The following is a 20,498-nucleotide window of genomic DNA, read 5'->3' on the forward strand; positions in this document are numbered from 1 at the left end:
GGGCGGCGGTCGTAGGCCGTGGCTGCTGGTCGGTGCTGCGCAGGCCGCGGCGCCCTGCGGAGCGGGATGGAGAAGCGAGGCCGAGGCGCGAAGCCCTCGACCAGCCAGGCCCCTCCTGCGCAACCGTCGCCGGGGCCCCGGAAGGAGCGGAGACCGAGCATGTTCGAGAAGGAGGCAGTGAGTGCCGCACTGCCCAGGGCCGTCGGCCCGCGCCGGTCCCACGCCGCCCGCCCGGTCCTCGCGCCGCGCTGACGAGGCCGGGCCCCGGGTCGCGGTAGGCGTTTTGCGCAGAGGTGCGCCGTTTCCGGCCCCCGAAGCGTGTGTCGGGCCGGCTTGACATTAGTGGGAACGGCCGCTAACTTTCCCTAGTGGTAAAATGCCAGTGTTTCCAAGTAGCAGGTTTTGAAAGTCATTAATGTAGTTAAGACCGTATTTTATTGAGATCGGAGGGGGAAAAGTTGCTGAAGGATACAAAACTGTAAAGCTAGAACTAGAACTGGCGCCTGTGTGCGGGGACTCTTCTCGCACCGGCTGCATAGAACCCGCGGTCGGCAGGGTGAGGTGTCAGTGCAGCGCAGGACACGAAATCCCACGGCAGGCGGGTGAAAGGCGGGAGCACACGCTGCCCCGGAAAGGTGCTGCGCGCTCATCGCGACTCCGAATGTCTGCTCGGTGCCTGCCTTTTACAAAGGAAGGGACGGGTTAATAGAAGGAAAGTGGGCCACCTTCACCCGGTATTAGAAAGCAGAACAAAACTGGGAGTCTAATTCTCTTGCACTTCAAATTAGATGTTCCCAAACACTGCCATATTGAAAACTCTATTTACTTTTCTGTGGCCAAGAGTGACTTCTGTAAAATTACTGCCACTAAACATCTTAAAAATTGAATGAGTCTCAATTCAAGAGAAGACACGTAGGTACACTTGTATATAGGCTAAACTCGGGGACCTGGACCAAGGCAGCTTACGTCCTCCACCAATGCATCTTAATTAAGCTTCTCCAGAGACCCGCTCCACAATTGCTAACAAAATATCAGCAAAGATCTCTGCAAAAGGACTTAAAGTGGTTAGACATCCTATTTCCTGTTGCTCTGCTTTGTCTTGCAGAAAACTAAATTTAACCAGGGACGTGATGGATGTTACTCTGCTTTTGTGGTATAACCTGTAAAATCCCTGACTGTTCTAAGAAATGGGATGAAAAGCACTTTCTGAGAACTCAAAAAGTATATATACTTTTATGTAGACTTCTGCATAAATGTAAACCTCCAAGCCCTGGGCCCCACACACACTGGGTATAAAGTCCAAAGAATTTCTAGACTTGGAGTCCGGAGGAGAATTTCAGGCTTGAGCTGCCCTTTGGACCCGCCAGCTGCAGCCAATAAACCTGCTTCCTGAAAATTCCTCAGGTGTTCAGCCTCTTCTGTCTTATATCAATGTGATATGAATATGTCCGTACATATTCTTTAGTCTTGTAGAGGTTAGAGATTTGCATAGGCCACTAACAAATCATCCTGCATATGCTTACTAAGTATACGCAAGGACACCGACTACACTAATATTAGTCATTTATAACTTTAAAATATCAAATGATTCCCACATTTCTGAGTATAGGAAAAAATAAGGATGAGTTTAACTAGTATGGATAGCTCTTCATCTGTTCTGCATTTATGTCTTTTATCTAGTGGTAGCACCTCAATTTTGCTTTGGAGAACTAATTCATCCCCAATTGGAGAAAGTTTTGGTGTAATTGGCAGCCACTTTCATTAACTTTGGAGTGAAGAGGAGACCAGATTAGGCTAGTTAGATGTACTCTTTGGAGTAATACAGAGAAGAGTGATGGAGTTTTATCCAAATTGCAGATGACAAGCTAAAGGACCCCCATGTGTCTTTTTGAGTCTAGTTCTAGTCTTTTCTTCCAGTCTGTAAACTACTTCTTTCCTTTACTTAACATTTTTGCTTAACAAGAATCAATTTCTTTTGCTTGTAAAGATCAAAAAATTTTAAGTACATTGAAAATTTAGTAGGTCTTGTGCAAACAGCATTTAAAACACTAATAACATTTAATGAGCAAGCTCAATGTAAGGAGATGCTGCATCAATAGGTGAAGTGTTTAAACCCAGCTTGGATTAATAGATTCCAAAAGGTGGATCATACTTAAAATTGAGTGTTTTAAAAAATGATTACAAAGACTTTCTTAAAAAGAGCAAAATTTCTTAATTAGTGCTTACAAAATCAGGTGGACAGTCCTTCTGCAGAAAGAAGAAATGACAGATGTAATTTTCAGAATAGTCTCAAGGTTAGTTTGAGATGACACTTGTGCCCAACCCCATGATAATTGTTGCAGTTGGGAACCACTGTTAATGATACAGTGTTATATCCCTTCAGTACATTTTGAAAAAGGTGGCATTCCCTTCCCTAAAGAAGCACTTGAATGGTATGAATCTACATCGTGCACAACCATAGAAATGAAAAGTTGTACCCCATTTGTGTACAATGAATCAAAATGCAGTGTGTAAAAATAGAAAATAAAATTTTTAAAAAAACTTTTTAAAAAGCACTCTCAATAAACTAACAAAATGGACACTTATTAATAGATTTTGGGAGCAAATAACACCTACAATTAAAAGTTGGCACAGAAGTCTTGGAGATGATCAAAACAACATTTGACAAACTGCTTGTAGCCAACTTAACATAACTCTTACTAGAAACTATTTGAAGTGGTGCAGGAGATACATGGAGCAATTGGTTGGATGTCAGGCACTATAGGATGGGAATTTCGGAGAGAGGTAATGTGAGTGCCAATATTGCCTCCACCTTAACTGCCTGATGAGTTTCTAGCATACCACATTAGAGATCCTCCTTAATTGAGAATAAGATGGAAGTTCTGGGTAGGTCAAAACAGCATCAGACTGCAGAGGGTTAGAAAGAACAGGTGCATGAATAGCTTGAGAGCTGCAGCAGATCTCCCTTGAGTCTCCAGCTCAGTCCTTAAATCCACCGGTGAGAAAACCACCCAAAAGGAGCAGAAGTAAATACATTGACTCAACACAGAAGAGCCTGTGCTCTCACTAGTAGGAACACTGAAAATCGTAGGGCTTTTCATTTCTTAGCATATGTTTAGTGCACAGTAAAGTATATGCCTCATTAGTGGGAAAATCAACAAACAAAAAGATTTCTCTGGTCTGCCCTAGTGAAGCTCAAAAGCAAGCCTGAAGAGGATTCAGTTCTTCCCAAATTCCTACATCTTAGAAGAAAGTTAAAGAATATTTGTGGTAATACAAAGATAGCAAGGTAAAACACAGAGTCTGGTTTTCAAATAAATTTTGGTAGATTTACAAAGAAGCAGGAAAATACAACCCAAAATGAGAAGAAACAATAAAAATGGGCCCAGGAACCACACAAAGATAGTATCAAAGGATACGAAAGTTGTTTTAATAAAAGTCCCTGTATTCGTTTCATCAAATTGAAACATATCAAAAAGCAGTTATGCATTCCATATAATCAAGAATGTAGACAAATCAAGCATGTTAAATCCAAATCAGACTTCTATAGATGAAAAATACAGTATCCAAGATGATATGCACTGAATAGACCTAAAAGAAGTAATCTGAATTTAGAGAGGAGGTGGGGGAAAACTCTGAAAAATGTATTAGGATATGGCAGTGAGCTACACTAAATTCAAGTAACTTCATATTTTTGTAATTTAAGTCAAATTAAGAGGGGACAGACAAAAACATTGGGAGAAATGAGAAATTTTCAAATATGAAAACTGTAAACCCATAAAGTTTCAATTCCAAGCACAAGAAGCATGAAGAAAATCCTGCCAAGATACACTTAAACCAATGACTTAAAAATGTAAAGGCAACTAGATAGGAAAAAGAACATCAGAATAACAGGGGACTCTTCAGAAACAATGTAATCGAAGCATCATCTTTACTCCAAAGAAAATACATAAACCTAGAATTCTATACCCAGCTAAAATGTTGCAGAAACAAACAATTCTCATTTGTTCTTCTTGATCTAAGGAACTCTAAGGCACTACTCCATTCTAACAAGCAATAAAACGCTGAACAAACTGAAAAACTATTCTTAGAGAAGTGAGGTTGTAGGACTCCTTTGCTGCAACTTGAATTAGTGATGGACTAGTGATAGAATCGCAAGGTGCCAGATCAGAGTCTGCAGAAAACAATTTCAGGATGTGGAAGCCTGAAATGAGATTGGTGACTTGCTAGGAGTTAGGTGTTTTTCGATCTCAGGGTTAAAAAAACTCTAGAGGGACTCGGTCATAGTGTGACCATCTTGATTTTCTGAGGTTTATCTCCAGAAGTTAAACCAGGTTCCCACAGTAAATATTGTAGAATACTCCCTCATGCTCCAGGCAGAGGAATAAGTGAAGCATGAATGAGTGACCCTTTTAAATCCACCACAGTATTTTGTTCTTAATGAGAGCTGCCCTCAGGAGAAATTAGTTACAATTTCAGAGTAACACTGAGTAAAAGGGAAATACCCCAATTCTAGCCCTTTTTAGCCATTCTATTTCACTTAAGGGAAGGTGGGGTTCACTGTGAAATTCATAGTCCAGATGCACAGGCTCACTAAAACCCTGACCTAAACATAGGACTATATAATACTTCCTTTCCTCCTATACATTACTATCAAATTACTGGAGGCCCATTGACAATAGTTCTTTTTACCCAGTGAATCATGTCTGGATATCAAGAAAAAATTATAAGACATACCAAAAGTTTTTTTAAAAAGTCAATTATCAGAAAATAGATGGAATTATCAGGAAATTTCAAACTGGTAAATGTTTTGAGGAGCTTACTTGACAAAATAACATACAAGAATAGATAAGCAATGGAAAAAAATCATAAGAACCTTCCCCCAAAGGTTAGAGATCAAAACTTCTAAGAAAAATGAAGAATATCTTTCATAGACTTATTAGTTACTAAATTGGACACAGCTAAAGAAACCTCTGAACTTGAGAATATATCAATAGAAACCTCCAAGTCTGAAAAGAAGAGACTAAAAAAGAATATTCAAGTACTGTAGTGCAGCTACAAACCGTGTAAGCCAACTCTAACAAATACAGAAGAATAAAGAAAGGAGCAGATGGACGAAGTATTTGAGAAATAATCACTGAGAGTAATAGATACCGAACCACGGAACAGGAAGATCAGGGAATACAGAGAAGGAAAAATGCCAAAATGAACAAAAAAAGGTACACTTAAGCATATAATTTTCAAACTAGAAAGATTAAAGAAGCCAGAGGGGAAAATTCTTAGGATAAGAGATTATATCCACCTTCTCAGAAACAATGCAAGTAGGAATAAAGTAGAGTGAAAAGTATTCAGAGAAGAAACCCGCCAACCTAGAATTCTGTATCCTGAAAAATTTTCCACAGATGTAAACAATAAATAAAGAATTTCTCAGACAAATAATAATGGAATTTATTGCTAGAAACCTACCTTGCAAGAAATGTTCAAAAAGTTCTTTACAGAGAATAAAAATAATATAGGTCAGAAATTTGGATGTACATGAGGAAAAGAACTTCAAAGATGGGATAAGAAGAGTTCAATTAAAAACATTTATTTTTCTATTCTTTTTAAAAAAATATTTATTTAGATGTTGATAGACCTTTATTTTATTCATTTATTTATATGCGGTGATGAGAATCAAACCAAGTACCTCACACACGCTAGGCAAGCGCTCTACCACTAAACCACAACCCCAGCCCCTTGTTTTTCAATTCTTAAACTAACTGATTTGTTCAAAATAAGAGCAGTGATGTTTTGAACTATGCATAATAGATACCTTATGTGTATATCAGCTTATGTGTGCTCCTCTATAAATGAGATGAATGACGCCAGTGAAACAGGGATGGGAGGGAGGCATTAGAATTACCTTGTTGTTATAATTATACTTCTAATATATTTAGTGTCCATTGAAAATGGGTCTGAGTTTGTTGTGTGTGTTTTCTAGAGTAAACAGAGAGAAGGAGAAGGAGGCAGAAGTAAGAAGCTAAGAGAGCAGAGAAAATGGAGTCATATGAAGTTCTCAAAACCACAGTAGAAAGAAAGAGAATGGAAGACAAAAATAGGAACAAAGAAAAAGGGCAGCACATAGAAGAGGCCCAAAAATGTTAGATACCAACCCAGCTGTCAGTGGTCACTTGAAATGTCAGTGGCTTAAGTACAGCAATGTAGAAAGAGCGATTATTAGTGGATTTAAAAAATTCAACCTTGTTGTCTGCAAATAAACCCCTTTTGACAATAAAGATGTATAGATTAAAAGTAAATAAAAGGGAGACCAATAGAATGGAGGATGGACCCTCAAGGGAGGCAGAAGGGAAAGACATGGGGAGAACTGGGAAACCAAATCCTGCTGTGTTCATGTACGAGCAGGTGACAGTCCTGCTTTTATATGTAATCATGATGCACTGATTGACATTATGAAAGGGAGGTCAGGAGAGTAGAACAAGTGGATGGGGGAGGGCAATGGTAGGCAAAGGAAAATTAGGTTGGTCAAATTTTGTTATGTGCACGTACAAAAATGGCATAATGGATCCTACAATTATTTATAATTATAAGGCAATTAAAAAAATAAATGGATAGAGAAAGCTTAGCATGGTAACACTATCATAGTGAAGTGGAAGCAGCTATATTAATTTCAGACAAAGGAAACTGCAAAGCAAGCAAGTTACAGGAATAAAGTTGGGCATTACATCATGCTAAGATGGCCAGTTATCCAAGAAGAAGAGCAATTTTTAATGGGTATCTGATTTACAACATAACATCAAAATATATGACAAAAAATCTGATAGAAATTGAGGGAGAAATGTATGAATCTACTATTATGGTTGTGGACTTCAATATACCTCTATTAAAAATGAAGATTAATCATGCAGAAAGTATAAGAACATATTTGAACTCAACAACATCAACAACAATGGTCATCCACAAATTGTTTCATCCAATAACCTGAGAAGGCTCATTGTTTTCAAGCTCATAGGAAACTTTCTCTAAGATACACCATAAAACACTCCTTAACAAATCAAAAAATAGAAATCACAAAGACTGCTCTCAGACCACAATGGAATTAAACTGGAAATAAGTAATAGAAAGTTAACTGAAGTTTTTAAAAATACATGGAGATTGAATAATACACTTATAAAATGCATATGACCCAAAGAAGAAATCTCGAGAAATTTCAAAACAACACACCTGTAATCATAACAACTCAAGAAATTGAAGGAGGAGTATTTCAAATTCAAGGCCAGCCTGGACCACTTAGTAAGATCCTCTTTCAATAAAAAATGGAACGGGGAACTGGGGGAAGGGACTCAGTATGTTGTTCGTTGGTGGTGTCCCTGGGATCAATCCCAAATACCAGCAAAAAAAGAAAAATAAAAGGCCCATAATGTTAAGATGCAGCAAAAACAATTCTTAGAGGGAAACTTTGAAATTCTGCCTTGAATACATGCAAATATTATAGAAGAAGAAAAATCTAATGTAAGTTTTCATCTTAAACTATAAAACAGAGCTATTTAGAAGTAAGCAGAAGAAAATAAAGAACAAAAATTATAGCAGAAATGAATGAAATTGTAAACAAAAAATCAATAGATTAAAAAAAAGATGTTTCATTGAAAATATCAGTGACATCAGTAAGCCTCTAAGCATTCTACCATGAAAAGAGGACACATGTCTAATATAAATACAAAAAAATATATGATTACAGATCTCATGAACATGGAAAAGATAATAAAAGTATGTTGTGAACAATTCAGTACCCACATATTTGACAATCTGGATGAGATGGAGCGATTGTGTCCTTGAAAGACACAATCTTCCAGAACTCACACAAAAAGAAGTAGAAAATCTCAATGTGCCTATGAAATTTTTCTGAATTGAATAAGAAAATTGAATCAATAACCTTCCAAAACAGAAACCACCAGACCTAGACAGGTTAATTGGTAAGTCCTACCAAACTGTTAAGGAGGAGATTATACCAATTCTCTACAAGGCTTTCAGAGGATGGAAGCAGAGGGAGTTTTTAACTCATCCTGTAAAGTCAGTATTACCTTGATTCCATAGCCAGACAAAGACATTTAAGTAAAGAAAGCTATAGACTAATATCTCATATGAATACTTTTGAAAAATCAAAAAAAACATTCTGCATCATATTCAAAGGATTATATACCATGACCAAGTGGGATTTGTTCCTGAAATGGAAGGATTTTTCAACATATGAAAATCTGCCAATGCAAATACATCACATAAATAGACTAAGGAAATAAACCATGATTATCTCTATTGATGAAGAAAAAGCATTTGGCAAAATCCAACATCCTTTCATGATAAAAACACTCAAGAAATTGGGAATGAAAAGCAACTAACAAGATTATAAAAGCCATATAGATGAAAAGCCCACAACAAACACTTCATTCAATGGTAAAATGTTTTGAAATGGTAAAAGGCTGAAAGTTTGTTCTCTAATCTCAAGAGCAAGGCAAGGCTCTCTCTCCTTACAACTTTATTCAACATAGAACTGAGAGTTCTAGTGAAGCAATTAGGTAAGAGAAATATTCTAGGTGTTACAAAAATGGAAGTCATCATTTTAGGAGTTTAGAGTATTTATCTGGAACACATTAAACTCTAAATAAATATTTCCTTAATGCATATTGGATGTCAGAAAATGAAAATTATGCCTGAAAATTGTGGACTTATGAATATGCCAAATCAATCCAGTTTTGTTATGTTCCACTTGATACTTATCAATGTGTTTCCTGAATAATTGTATTATTCATTCAGAGATAAATAAAAGTAAAATAACTTTTAGTGCAATGATGTATAACATTTTCATAAAGTTGGGGTAAGGATTATGAAAGGTTTCCTTACAGCCCTGTGCCCTCGCCATTCAATTGCCCTTTCTGGAAGCTACTTTTGTTTCCAGTTCCTTTGGATCTTCTGTGAATATTCTAAATGTATGCACAAAGTTTTGTGTGTGTTTGCTTGTGTGTATAGGTAAAAAGACAAGTTGTTATGGTTTGGATGTGAGATGTCCCCCAAAAGCTCAAGTGTGATACAATGCGAAGAAGGTTTAGAGGAGAAATGACTGGGTTATGAGAACCAATCAGTCCGTGAACTAATCCCATGAGGGGATTAACTGAGTGGAGACTGAAGGTAGGTAGGGTGTGGCTGGAGGAGGTGGGTATTAAGGGCATGGCTTTGGGGTATATATTTGTATCTGGCAAGTAGACTCTCTCTCTCTGCTTCCTGATCATCATGTGAGCTGCTTCCTTCTGCCATGCTCTTCTGCCATGATACTCAGCCTCACTTCAAGCCCTAAGGAATGGAGCCTGCTGTCTGGATTGAGACCTCTGAAACTGTGAGCCCCCAAATAAACTTTTCCTCCTCTATAGTTGTTCTGGTCAGTTCCTTTGGTTCTAGCAATGAAAAAACAGTCTAAAACACAAGTACTCCTTTTTTTTCTATTTACACTGCGTTGATAGTTAAGAGTAAACCTAGGATTTAGTGACTACATTTTCACAGAAGACTTTTATAACAGATTTCTGAGTGTATTAGTCAGTTTTCATTTTTGTGACAAAAAATACGTGAAAAGAACAATTTATAGAAGGAGAAGTTTACTTTGGTTCATGGTTTCAGAGATTCAGCACATGGTAAACTGACTCCATTACTCTGGGCCCATAAGGCAGAATGTCATGACAGAAGGGATGCTCCACTGAGGGAAGCCAGAAAGGAGAGAGAAGAGATCAAGCACCTGGGAACCATTCCCCCAGTGACCTGTTTCCTCCAGTCACACCCTACCTGCCTTCAGTTACCCCAAAATTATTATCGGTCCATCAAATGAGACTAAGTTATTCAAATTAAATAATTAAATCATCCATTCACCTAATCAGTGCATTTATCCATCAACTGCATTGACCAGTGGTTAGTTTGTGGCTCTCATAATCACAAGCTATTGGGAAATTCCTCATATCCAAAGCATAATGTTCCACCCTAACCACCAAACTCATACCCATCTCACAATGCAAAATACATTTAGTCCATTTCCAAGAGTCCCCATAGTCCTAGTAGTTCCAGCATTGCCCAAAAGTCCAAGTCCAAAGTCTCCTCTGAGACTCAAGGTATACTCTTAAATGTGAGTTCATGTAAAAATCAAAAGCAAGTTACATATATCATACATAATGTCACAGAGCAAACATTCCCATTTGAAAACAGAGGAATAGGGACAGAAAGAATGGAACCAAAACGATACCGAAACCCAGATGGGCAGATATTAGGTCTAGTAACTCCACGTCTAGCATCTGGGGCACATGGTGGTATATGTACCTTCTAAAGGGCTTGGGCAGCTCCACCCTTTGGTCCTGCCAGTTGCAACCCACATGGTGTCTCTTAGTCTGGCTCTGTCCATGGCCAGCAACATTCCTCAATGGTTGTTCCATGCTATTGGCATCCCTTAATCCCAGTGGTATTCACTGTAGCTTCAGCTTTCTTCTCATGTCTTTACACATCACCCTCTCAGTGGCTGTCTGCAGGAAATCTGATCCTGTTGCACTCTCCATGACCCCTTAACTTTGGCATCTCGGATTCCTGCAGAGTCAGCACCATGTAGATGACACAACATCTACAGCCAATTCAAACAATAGCCTTGTCCTTCTCCTCTTGGACCACAACTGCAATGGCTTCTGAGTGCCTGAGTGCCTGAGCTGTTTTCCTGGGAAACAGCTTTCTAGGCACCCCTGTGTGAGCAGGGTGCCCCTAGGTCTCTTCTCAAAGGAGTTCTCATTTCCACATTCCTAAGCCTGCCATTGGTGTGATCAAGACATCTTTCCTCTTGTCTCTGTGCAAAGTACTTGTCTTTAGTGGAAGTCATCTCATCAGCCACACAACTTCCTTGGCTCCAGTTATATGCTCTTTTCTGGCCAAAGGGAATTTTAAAGAAATCTCTCTCCTCTGCTTTCTGCTCCAGATTCTTACAGTAAAGTGGGATAACAAGCCAGAAGCAATACCCATGCCAGGGCCTGAATGCCATGCTGCCGTGGAATTTCCCCCACCAGGTTAATTAGTCCATCGCCTTTAAATTCAGCCTCACAGAAAGTCTCAGGACAAAATGTGGACCAGTTTGCCAGAATGTAACACGAATGGCCTCAACTTCCAGTACTTCTTGATCCTGTCTCAAACCTCATGAACACAGTCCTGACTGTCCGCATTTCTCTCAGCGTTCTGGTTTTCTGAGCTCCTACCAGAGTACTCACTAAACTCTGCTTGTAAAATTCTAGGGCTTCTCCAACCTGCAACTCCAAACTTTTCCAACCTCCTCCTGAAAACTGTTCCAAAGGCTTCTGACCCACATGGTCAGGTTAGTCACAGCAACAACCTCACTGCTCTGTACCAATTTCTGTTAGTTAGCTTTGTGTTGCCATGACCGAAATACCTGACAAGAATGACTTAGAGAAGGAAAAGTTTATTTTGGCTCACAGATTCAGTTCATGGTTGACCAACTCCATAGGTTTGATCCAGAGTAAGACAACATCATGATGGAAGGATGTAGCAGAGGAAAGCTATTCAGCTCAGGGAAGCTAGGAAGCAGAGAGTGACATGCCAGGGACAAAATACAAACCCCAAAGGCACACCCCAGTGACCCACATCCTCCAGCCTCACCCTACCTGCCTACAGTTACCACCAGTCATCCTTCCAAATTGTTAATCCATCAAATTGATTCTTCCACTGATGAGGTTACAGACCTCCTGATCATTTTACTTCTGAACATTCCTGAATTGTCTAAGATGAGAATTTTTGAGGGATTCCTCATTTCCAAATCATACCCAAGCTTTGTGTCATTCCTGCCCCACTGTATCAGGATTATTTAATCTGAAATTATATTTGACAATTTAAAAATTAATTTGTATCTCCCTCCCATATCTCCCCACTTCAGTATGCCCAGATCTTAAGAGAAAGACTAAGAGAATCTTTCCATGATGTTCAGTATGTGGAACCACCATTTGATGACTCTATCGCTGATATAGGTAAAGAATGGAAGAGTGCCCTGGCAAAATTAAAGTTTGCTAATTCATATAGAATGGAGCCACTGAAGAAATTCCAAGCTCATTCAGTAGAAACCAAAGTCCAGCAAATATTACAGGTAGGTTGGGAGGTAGGTGTGGTTCAGTCAAAGAACACTTGACCAGCATGCCCTTGGTTCAACCCTAGCACCACAAAAAAAAAAAAAAGAATCAAGTCAATAAATATGTACAATAGCAGCATTTTATTAGTATTCTCCAGAAAAACAATGTGTGTGTGTGTGTGTGTGTGTGTGTGCGTGTGTGTGTGTGAATTTATTATGGGAATTGGCTCATGCAACTATAGAGGTCAAGAGGTCCCCAAATCTGCTGTGTGTAAGCTGGAGAACCAGGAAATCTGGTGATGTAATTCAGTTTGAATCCAATGGCCTGAGAGCCAGAGGAGCTGATAGCCCATGCAAGTTCCCATGCAAGTTCAAGAACCTGGAGCACTAGTGTCAAAGCACAGGAGAGAGTAGCTGTCTAGCTTGGGCAGAGAGAATTGACCCTCCTCCCTTCCTTCTCCTTTGTATCCTGTTCAGCCCTAAACAGAGGATGACTTCCGTGAGTGTCATCTTATTTATTTAGTCTATTAATATGCATGTTTGATAACTCTGGAAACTTTCTCACAGACACAACCAGACATCATTTACCAGCAACTGGGGCTTAGCCCAGTCAAGTTGACACATGAAACACAAGTCTGCTTGTCAAAGGAGCATCCAACAAATCTCCTTAAACCAAAGAATATCAAAGATAATAACAATGCCAAAATTCTACATAATGTGATACGAATCACCTGTATACAACTGAAAATGCACTGATTCCTTCCCCAGAGTAGGAGGTAAGGTCCATGAGTGGTGTTTACACGTCTGCCATCCTGCAACCTGGACACTTGATGTAAAATCAGCAGTCATTTCATACTGATGAAAGTCAGTGCATTTCATGTTACCTGATGTGGGAATGTGACAGGAAAGAAAATAAATATACTTGCTTATTAATATGATCCACACACAGTCATAGAAGGAGGAGCTGCTCCTGGCAGTCATCGCCTTCACTTCTGTAACTGGTCACATGGTCGTGGCTGGTATTTATAACTATCTTCTACTTCCCTTTGTTATTCCCTTGTCTTTAGCAAGCCCCTCAGCAAGTCGTGGTTCTTTACCTGGGTTATCCAAATCTTCACTCCTCAAGAGTCTGGGCCATTCGCAGTTCTGTGTGAACTGTGTTCTTAGAGTTTTCCATTGTCCCAGTCACAGGACATGGTAATACTACCATACCACAGTATCTTCTGTGTTCCAGACATATTCCTTGTTTCCTCTGTTGTGGAGGGGCAGTTCACTCCACCATGGTGACTTCCCCTTGGCAGTTAGGATGGATCACCCCAGTCAATACCATAACTCCCTCCTTCTTTGCCTGTTCACTCAGAGGCATGAAGAGTCCAGTGTTCAAGCAGCAGTGATACCTTCCAGTCTAATGGAATCATGTTTACGTCCCCTGGTGAAAACATTCGTTCCTCTGCAACTAAGATCTTTACACTAGTGGAATATGAGGTTGTACATACAGGAATCAGAAATTTTGCTAGTGAGTCATTTAGCATGTAGTTCATGATGGGCAGATTGGTGGTAATTTGGTTGTTCATTCTCTCCAAAAGGCCCAGTAGCAGGCCAAGGAGGTTAGTTAGCTGTGGAAGGTGGCAAGGGCTTGTGATACAATTCTCCTTCAGGGACCTACACAGGATCTGCGGGATCATATGGCCCAAGTGGCCAAACATCTTGCAAAAGCCTGGACCTATTGCAGAGCCATTTTTGGTCTGGACCCCACTACAAATTAGCATCTTTGTGTGTCACTTAGTAAATGGACCAGAGAAACGTATGGGGAATGTGTTACCTCCAGATTCCAAAAAGGTCCATGTTATGGTTTGGATCTGTAATGTGCCCCAAAAACTTTTGTGTTGTAAACATAATCCCCAACTGAATGCGGTGGTGCGTGCCTGTAATTCCAGAGACTTGGGAGGCTGAAGCCAGAGGATTGCAAGTTCAAGACCAACCTTACTGGGGTCCTAAGAAAATTTGTGAGATCTTGTCTCAAAAAATAAGAAAAGGACTGGAGATATGACTCTGTGGTTAAATATCCTCAAGTGCAATCCTTGGTATGAGAGAGAGAGAGAGAGAGGGAGGGAGGGAGGAAGGAAGAGTAGATGATCCCCAATGCAGAAAGGTTCAGATATGGGACTTTCAGACAATAATTGGATCAGGAGGGTTTTGACCTTATCTCTAGATTAATGGATTAATACATTGATATCTGAAAGGACTGCTTGAAGTTGGGGTCTTTTGGAGGAAATAGGCTACTGGGGTTGTGCCCTGAAAGGGTTCATCTTCTCTCTGACCCTTCCTCTCTCTGCTCTGTCTCTCTGCGTCCCAGCCGCACTGAGCTGTGCACATTCTCCCTTCATTCTCTTGTGGAAGGTCTATGTTCCACTCTGAGCCCCGAAGCCTGAGAACCAGGGGGCTGGTGGGATAGGTCCATATCAAAGTCTGCAGGACCAAGAACCAGGAGTATTGATCCAAGGGAGGAGAGCATGAACATCCAATATGAGAGCAGATTCACTCTTCTTCCATGATTTCATTCTCTTTAGGGTCTCAATGGATTGAGTAATGCTCACCTGAAATGGTAAGGATGATATTCACTAGATCTACAGATGAAAATGCTAATCTCTTCCAGAATTTCCTCAGAGAGATGCCTAGAAATAATGTTTTACTAGGTTTCTGAGTATTCCTTAGCCTAGTTCAGTTAATACACTAACCATCATGAATATCTTGGTTTTGGGGGGTTGACATACTGTATTAAGATTCATAGCTGTGTAATTACCCTGATTTTTATGTAGCATTGTCTTGAAAAACATCAAAGTGCACTGTAGTCATACTGAATAATCTTCACATTGATGCTATGAGCTAGCCTAAAGGAAATTTTCTGTTGTTATTTTATTCAACTTTAAATTATCCATCAATTATTTATCTCTCAGATCTCATATTTCTCCCATATATGGAGGAATAAGTTTAAAAAACATTGAGTCTGAATATGTGTATGAAAAATTGGCTCCAGTCTACATTTTAGAAATTCTTAAAAACTGGTAGGCTCCCCTCCACCGTGCAGTCTCCTGCTCCTAGTTCTCCCTGCACTCTCTTCCCTGTGGCTTTCCTGCGTGCCCTGACTCTGAGCAGTTCAGCCCACACCCTGAAAGGCACCACACTGAATGCCTTCATCCTGAACGCTAAAACCCCAAAAGCCAAAGCCCTAAAGTCTAAAATCCTGAAAGCACAAAGTCCCCAAAATATGATTCTGGGAAAAATAATACAAAAAATCTTTTAAAGGGAATTTATTTGAGAAACATATAAAAATCATCACAGGCCACCTTACACAATAAAATAGGCAGTAACATACATATATTTGCAAACATGAACTCAGATACAACAATGATAGATGCATAGGTATAACACTTATCAGCAAATTGTATTAATACAGAAATAGGTTAAAAAGTGAAACAAAACGGGCTAAGGAACTGAAACTTTGCAGAAGAAGGTATACAGTCGATCAATAAATATATGAGAAAAAATGCTCAACATCCCTATCAATTAGAAAAATGCAAATCAAAACTATTCCAAGATTTCATCTCACTCCCATCAGAATGACTGTCAAGAACACAAGCAACAATAAATGTTGGTGAGGATGTGGGGAAAAAGGTATGCTCATACATTGCTGGTTGGGGTGCAGATTAGTGCAGCCACTCTGGAAAGCAGTATGGAGATTCCTCAGAAAACTTGGAATGGAAACACTGTCTGACCCAAAGGACTTAAAATCAGGATACTACAATGATGCAACCACATCAATGTTTATAGCAGCTCAATTCCCAATAGCTAAACTATGGAACAAACCTAGGTGTCCTTCAACAGATGAATGGATAAAGAAAATGTGGCATATATATATATATATATATATATATATATATATATACATACATATACATATATATACACATAAACATGATGGAATATTATTCAACCTTGAAGAAGAATGAAAAAACAGTGCAAAGATTGTGGTGTTGATGATAATGCATACAACATGGCATTTTAATTTTTTAAAATGTTTACTTATTATTTTTTTGGTACCAGGGATTGAACTCAGGGGCACTCAATGACTGAGCCACAACCCCAACCCTATTTTGAATTTTATTTAGAGACATGTTCTTACTGAGTTGCTTAGAGCCTCACTATTGCTGAGGCTGACTTTGAACTCATGATCCTCTTGCCTCAGCCTCCTGAGCATTTGGAATTGCAGGCAAGTGCCATGGTGCCCTGCATTTTTAAACTGAAGTTTTCATCATGGTCATGCTTCATGACCAGTTCATTCATCTGAAGGGAAGTGCTTCACTTATTCCAGCGTTCATACATAAATGAGCTGATAAGGTTTGGAATTTGGATCCAACAGTGGCATGAATTTATATTTGATAAAAAAAAAAAAAAGAAGCAAATGGCAGGGACAGTTTTGAAAGTACCACCATGAAGCAAGTGCCAGTCCTCCTGTTAGGCTACAGGTAAATATGAGCAGTCTCTCTGACAGCCACGTGCCTAATCAAGGATCCCAGGCAACTCAGTGTGCCCCGCAGTGCTACGGATCCTCTGGGTCTGCAGGCACCTGGGTGCAGAGGGATCTGTTTGCGCCCTGATGAAAGCTGGTTCTGAAGGCCAGTGCTGTGCCATGAAAGAAGGGGCAGGTGGAGCAACACATGGGGCCCTGGCACACATGGGGACAGCCACCTGCTTCTCTTAGCGCAGGTTGGTTGGGTTTTTTTTTTTTTTTCTAGTGGGAAATGTGGGTCTTGGGCTTTGGACTTTCAGAAATTCAACACTTGGGATTTTGATCTTTCAGGATTGTGATTTTCAGGATTCTGCTCTTTGGGGAATTTAGACTTTCAGGGATCTTGTTCTTTGGCATCTCAACCTCGGACTGTGGTGCTATGATCACTTCTGATGCTCTGGCTCTTGACCTGCAGTGCCCTGGGGGAGGAGGCGGGAGTCAGGAGCAGACTGAGCCAGAGGCACCTCCTGCTGGCTCTGCTGCTTGGGCAGACCCTGCATGGGCGTCACTTTCTGACTGGCTTTGGAATCTCCTCTTCTACTCATTGCTAGACCCACAGTGTTCTTTGACTATAATATTAGGAATAATGGCAACTTGTCTAGAATTCCTTTTTGCATATGTGATTTAAGGTAGCTTGAGAAAGTTTGGCAGGCAAATGAAGCTATTTGTAAAAGTAACTACCAAAATAATGCATGAATTTAGATTAGATCTTGGTTTAAAAATCTCAGGGCAGGGGAACAGCCCAGTGGTAGAGTGAATTGGGAGAACAGAGAAGGCAGTCTTGTGGACTTGGAGACAAGGAAAACCAACTCCATTACCTATTCACTTGATGTGGAAAGCATATGAAACTAGCACGAAGCCCTCTAGGTGAGCCCATACCTGCGTATGAGTAGGCATCTGCTAAGTATAGGTAGCATACTCAGTGGGCAGGCAAAGGACCACTTCGAAAAGGAGAGAGACAGTGGTTCAGAGTAGGGGCCTATAAGGTGTGTGGGTTGACAGAGGGAAATTCGGGAAATTCTGGAAGTAGCTAGGATAATTCCTTGGGTTTAAGAAATTTATTTTCTTGTCAGTCCCCAAAGTTCTTAAAATAAGGCATTTAGGGTTTAATTGCAAATTCGTGAGCTTAAGTACTGATAATGAAGAGCAATTGAATATAATTTAGAAAATCAAAATAATTTTTTCAGAGTTGTTATTGAAATAAGTTGGTAAGCTTATTTAACGTTATTTTGTCTTGAATGCTTATTTTAAAGTTTTATGTGTTATTTATATGTATGTTTTCCACTTTTTATTCCATTTCTTTATTCAAAAACATCTGGTTTGAAAATTAAAATATTTTTCTTAATTCTTTAAAGGAACAACTTAAAGATGTCAAATATGATGATAAACTCTTCTCTCATTTGTCACTTGAATTGTCAGACCGAATACTGTCAACAGTCAAAGAATTTGGGTACCACCGTTATAAGTTCATTATAAAAGTATTATTTATTCAGAAGACTGGTCAAGCAATCAACGTAAGTCCCCACAGTCCCCACACCTGCCTTAGAACAAGGAGGGTCCCCTCCCGAGGGGTCTGGTGTTCGCTGTGGTGATCCCCAAGCACTTCAGGAGCCTGAGGTGCCTCTTGAATGCAAGGATCGTTTTGTTAAGTATGCTTTGTTTACTGTGAATTATGTGACAAGGACTAACCTTGATACAGCATTTTTCTATTGATAATTTATTAAATTGCCGAGTTTTCCTGTTTCTCACTCATACCCACTTAATGTCTTTTAAGTCAATTAACCAGTATATTTATTTGTGGCACTAATGTGTGTTGGGTACTGAGGAAAATACAAAGACTCCGACGACACGTGCCAAGAGTTTCGGGGAGCTTTTACTACTGTCGAGGAAATGAACTGCCCCTGTTGAGAGTCTGAGGCACAAGCCCCAGGTGCTGTGACCTGGAGGAGCCCGGGTTTCCAGTTCACAGTGGCTGGAGGCAGCAGCACCCACAGGCTCAGGACAGAGGCCAGCACTGAGGAAGGTTGTTGTTATCCTCGTGCGTAAATATGAAGATGATATCGCCAGGCCTGGTCAGTCTAAGTCTCTGGGGAGCTGGAGAGAGAGGGGTTGAAAACTGTGTTTGCAGCACCCTGCAGAAGCTTCGTGGAGGAGGGAACTGCATCTTGAAGCACAAGGAAGAGGATGTGGGCAGTTGGAGGGTCTGCTTAGGCAAAAGTCAGTCAGAGAGGCAGCCCTGGCTCCCCAGGGAAGTTCTGCCACAGACAACACACACGTCGAAGTAACAGGAAGATTCTAGATGGTGCCTAGTGCCCTAGAGAAGAGTTATGGTAGGGTGAAATGGGTGTGCCAGGGGGTTGCTTGGGATTGCCTGGGGAAGGGAAGCCCTCTGGATGTCCAGAGGAGAAGAGGGGCCTGCTGTGCCAAAGACACCTGGGGCATTCCTGCTGAGGGAACTTGGAGCTGAGGTCCAAGGCAGGATGAACTTGGTGAGGTTCCTGCATCAGCTGTGGAGAGCGGGTGGTGTGCCGGGGCCTGTGCCCTCCAGTACAACTGGACCATACACTGCCCCAGAATTTGGGACAATAGGCATCTGTTCACCTGGCTATGGGGCAGTTCAGCCTGCCCAGCTTGTTTTGCTGCTGGGCCCAAGGATGCTCTTGTAGCCCTGGTAACTTTGCTGGGCCTGGAGGTCCCCGAAGGCCTCTCACATGTGTGATGGCTGATGCTGGCTGCTGACTGGGGGACCTAGATTCCCCCAAATGAGTCACCTGCATCGGGGACTGGAGAGTTCCAGAGGGTGAGAGCAGAGAGTGAGACCTCTGGTGGTTTTGTTGGAAGTTACACAAAGTCATATTTTGTTCACAGCAAATAACAAGGTCAACTCATATTCAAGGGGTGAGGAAACAAAATCAACCTCTTGATAGGAGAAACCACAAAGAATTTATGGTCATTTTAGATCCACTGCTGAGAAGCAGGCTATGGTGTGATAAGGTGTGGCTCTGAAGGCAGAGAGAGGCGGGGTTCCACATGGTGACTGCCTATTGGTATCCCGTTTTTGCTTCTCTACGACAAGGTCCTAACAGACTTTTGGATGAAATTCTTTCAAGGGTAGGAAGTAGGATTCCTTACCATGGTCTATACCACAGTGGAGTGTGCAATATACGAGATACCAGGTCCCCACTTAGGGTTTCTGTCCCTGCCCCCAGACACACCGTAAGAAGACTGCCAATCTTCAGTAAATGAGAAGGGGACTGAGAGGCACCACCCCTGGGTCTCTTCATGAGAAGGAAATATAGCCTTCAAAGTTGTTGGTGCACTATTTTAAAAAACTAGCGTGGATTTTAAAATGACTTCTTAATATGTTCACAGTTGGTCTTTAAAAACTTCTCTCACAGATTGCCAGCAGATGGATCTGGGATGTTGCTTGGGACAGCTGGGTAGAAGCGAAACACGAGACGGAGTCCTATGTGGCACTGGCCTTGGTGTTTGCTCTCTATTGTGAATAGCTCCTTGACCTGCAAAGCAGTGTTCTCCTCCCGACTCTTCAAAATAAACGGAATGTGTACAGTTGTGATCCTGGTAGTTCTGACCAGCTACATTCTTTCTCCAACTGGAGCTTAACAACACACATGCAAAAGCTAGACTCCTACATTTATACTTATAAGTTGTATGTATTAACATTATATTACCCCAAAGTAGTGTAAGAGGGGGGTGTAGGTACATAGGGAAATATTCATCACTCTTTTTGATTTAAGAAAACTAGAATTTGCTAAAAGAAAT

The 20,498-nt window shown here is 40.6% G+C and overlaps 1 protein-coding gene across 1 annotated transcript; it reads left to right on the forward strand.

The window, feature by feature from the left end:
* The first annotated feature begins 39 nt into the window (after positions 1 to 39).
* Positions 40 to 20,252, forward strand: Dynlt2 (dynein light chain Tctex-type 2). Its single transcript, XM_047557362.1, has 4 exons — positions 40 to 177; positions 11,957 to 12,163; positions 18,071 to 18,229; positions 20,114 to 20,252. Exons 1-4 carry the CDS (start codon positions 67 to 69, stop codon positions 20,222 to 20,224), a joined length of 588 nt encoding a protein of 195 aa, XP_047413318.1. The 5' UTR covers positions 40 to 66; the 3' UTR covers positions 20,225 to 20,252.
* The last annotated feature ends 246 nt before the right edge of the window (positions 20,253 to 20,498 follow it).

The sequence above is a fragment of the Sciurus carolinensis genome, chromosome 7, assembly GCF_902686445.1.
Source record: "Sciurus carolinensis chromosome 7, mSciCar1.2, whole genome shotgun sequence".
NCBI lineage: Eukaryota > Metazoa > Chordata > Mammalia > Rodentia > Sciuridae > Sciurus > Sciurus carolinensis.

Excerpts from the sequence above, each read along its gene's own strand:
- Dynlt2 (XM_047557362.1), top strand. The coding sequence starts at position 67 with ATGGAGAAGCGAGGCCGAGGCGCGAAGCCCTCGACCAGCCAGGCCCCT. Across the intron at positions 178-11,956 it reads GCATGTTCGAGAAGGAGGCA|TATGCCCAGATCTTAAGAGA; the intron begins GTGAGTGCCGCA and ends TCCCCACTTCAG. Across the intron at positions 12,164-18,070 it reads AAGTCCAGCAAATATTACAG|GAACAACTTAAAGATGTCAA; the intron begins GTAGGTTGGGAG and ends AATTCTTTAAAG.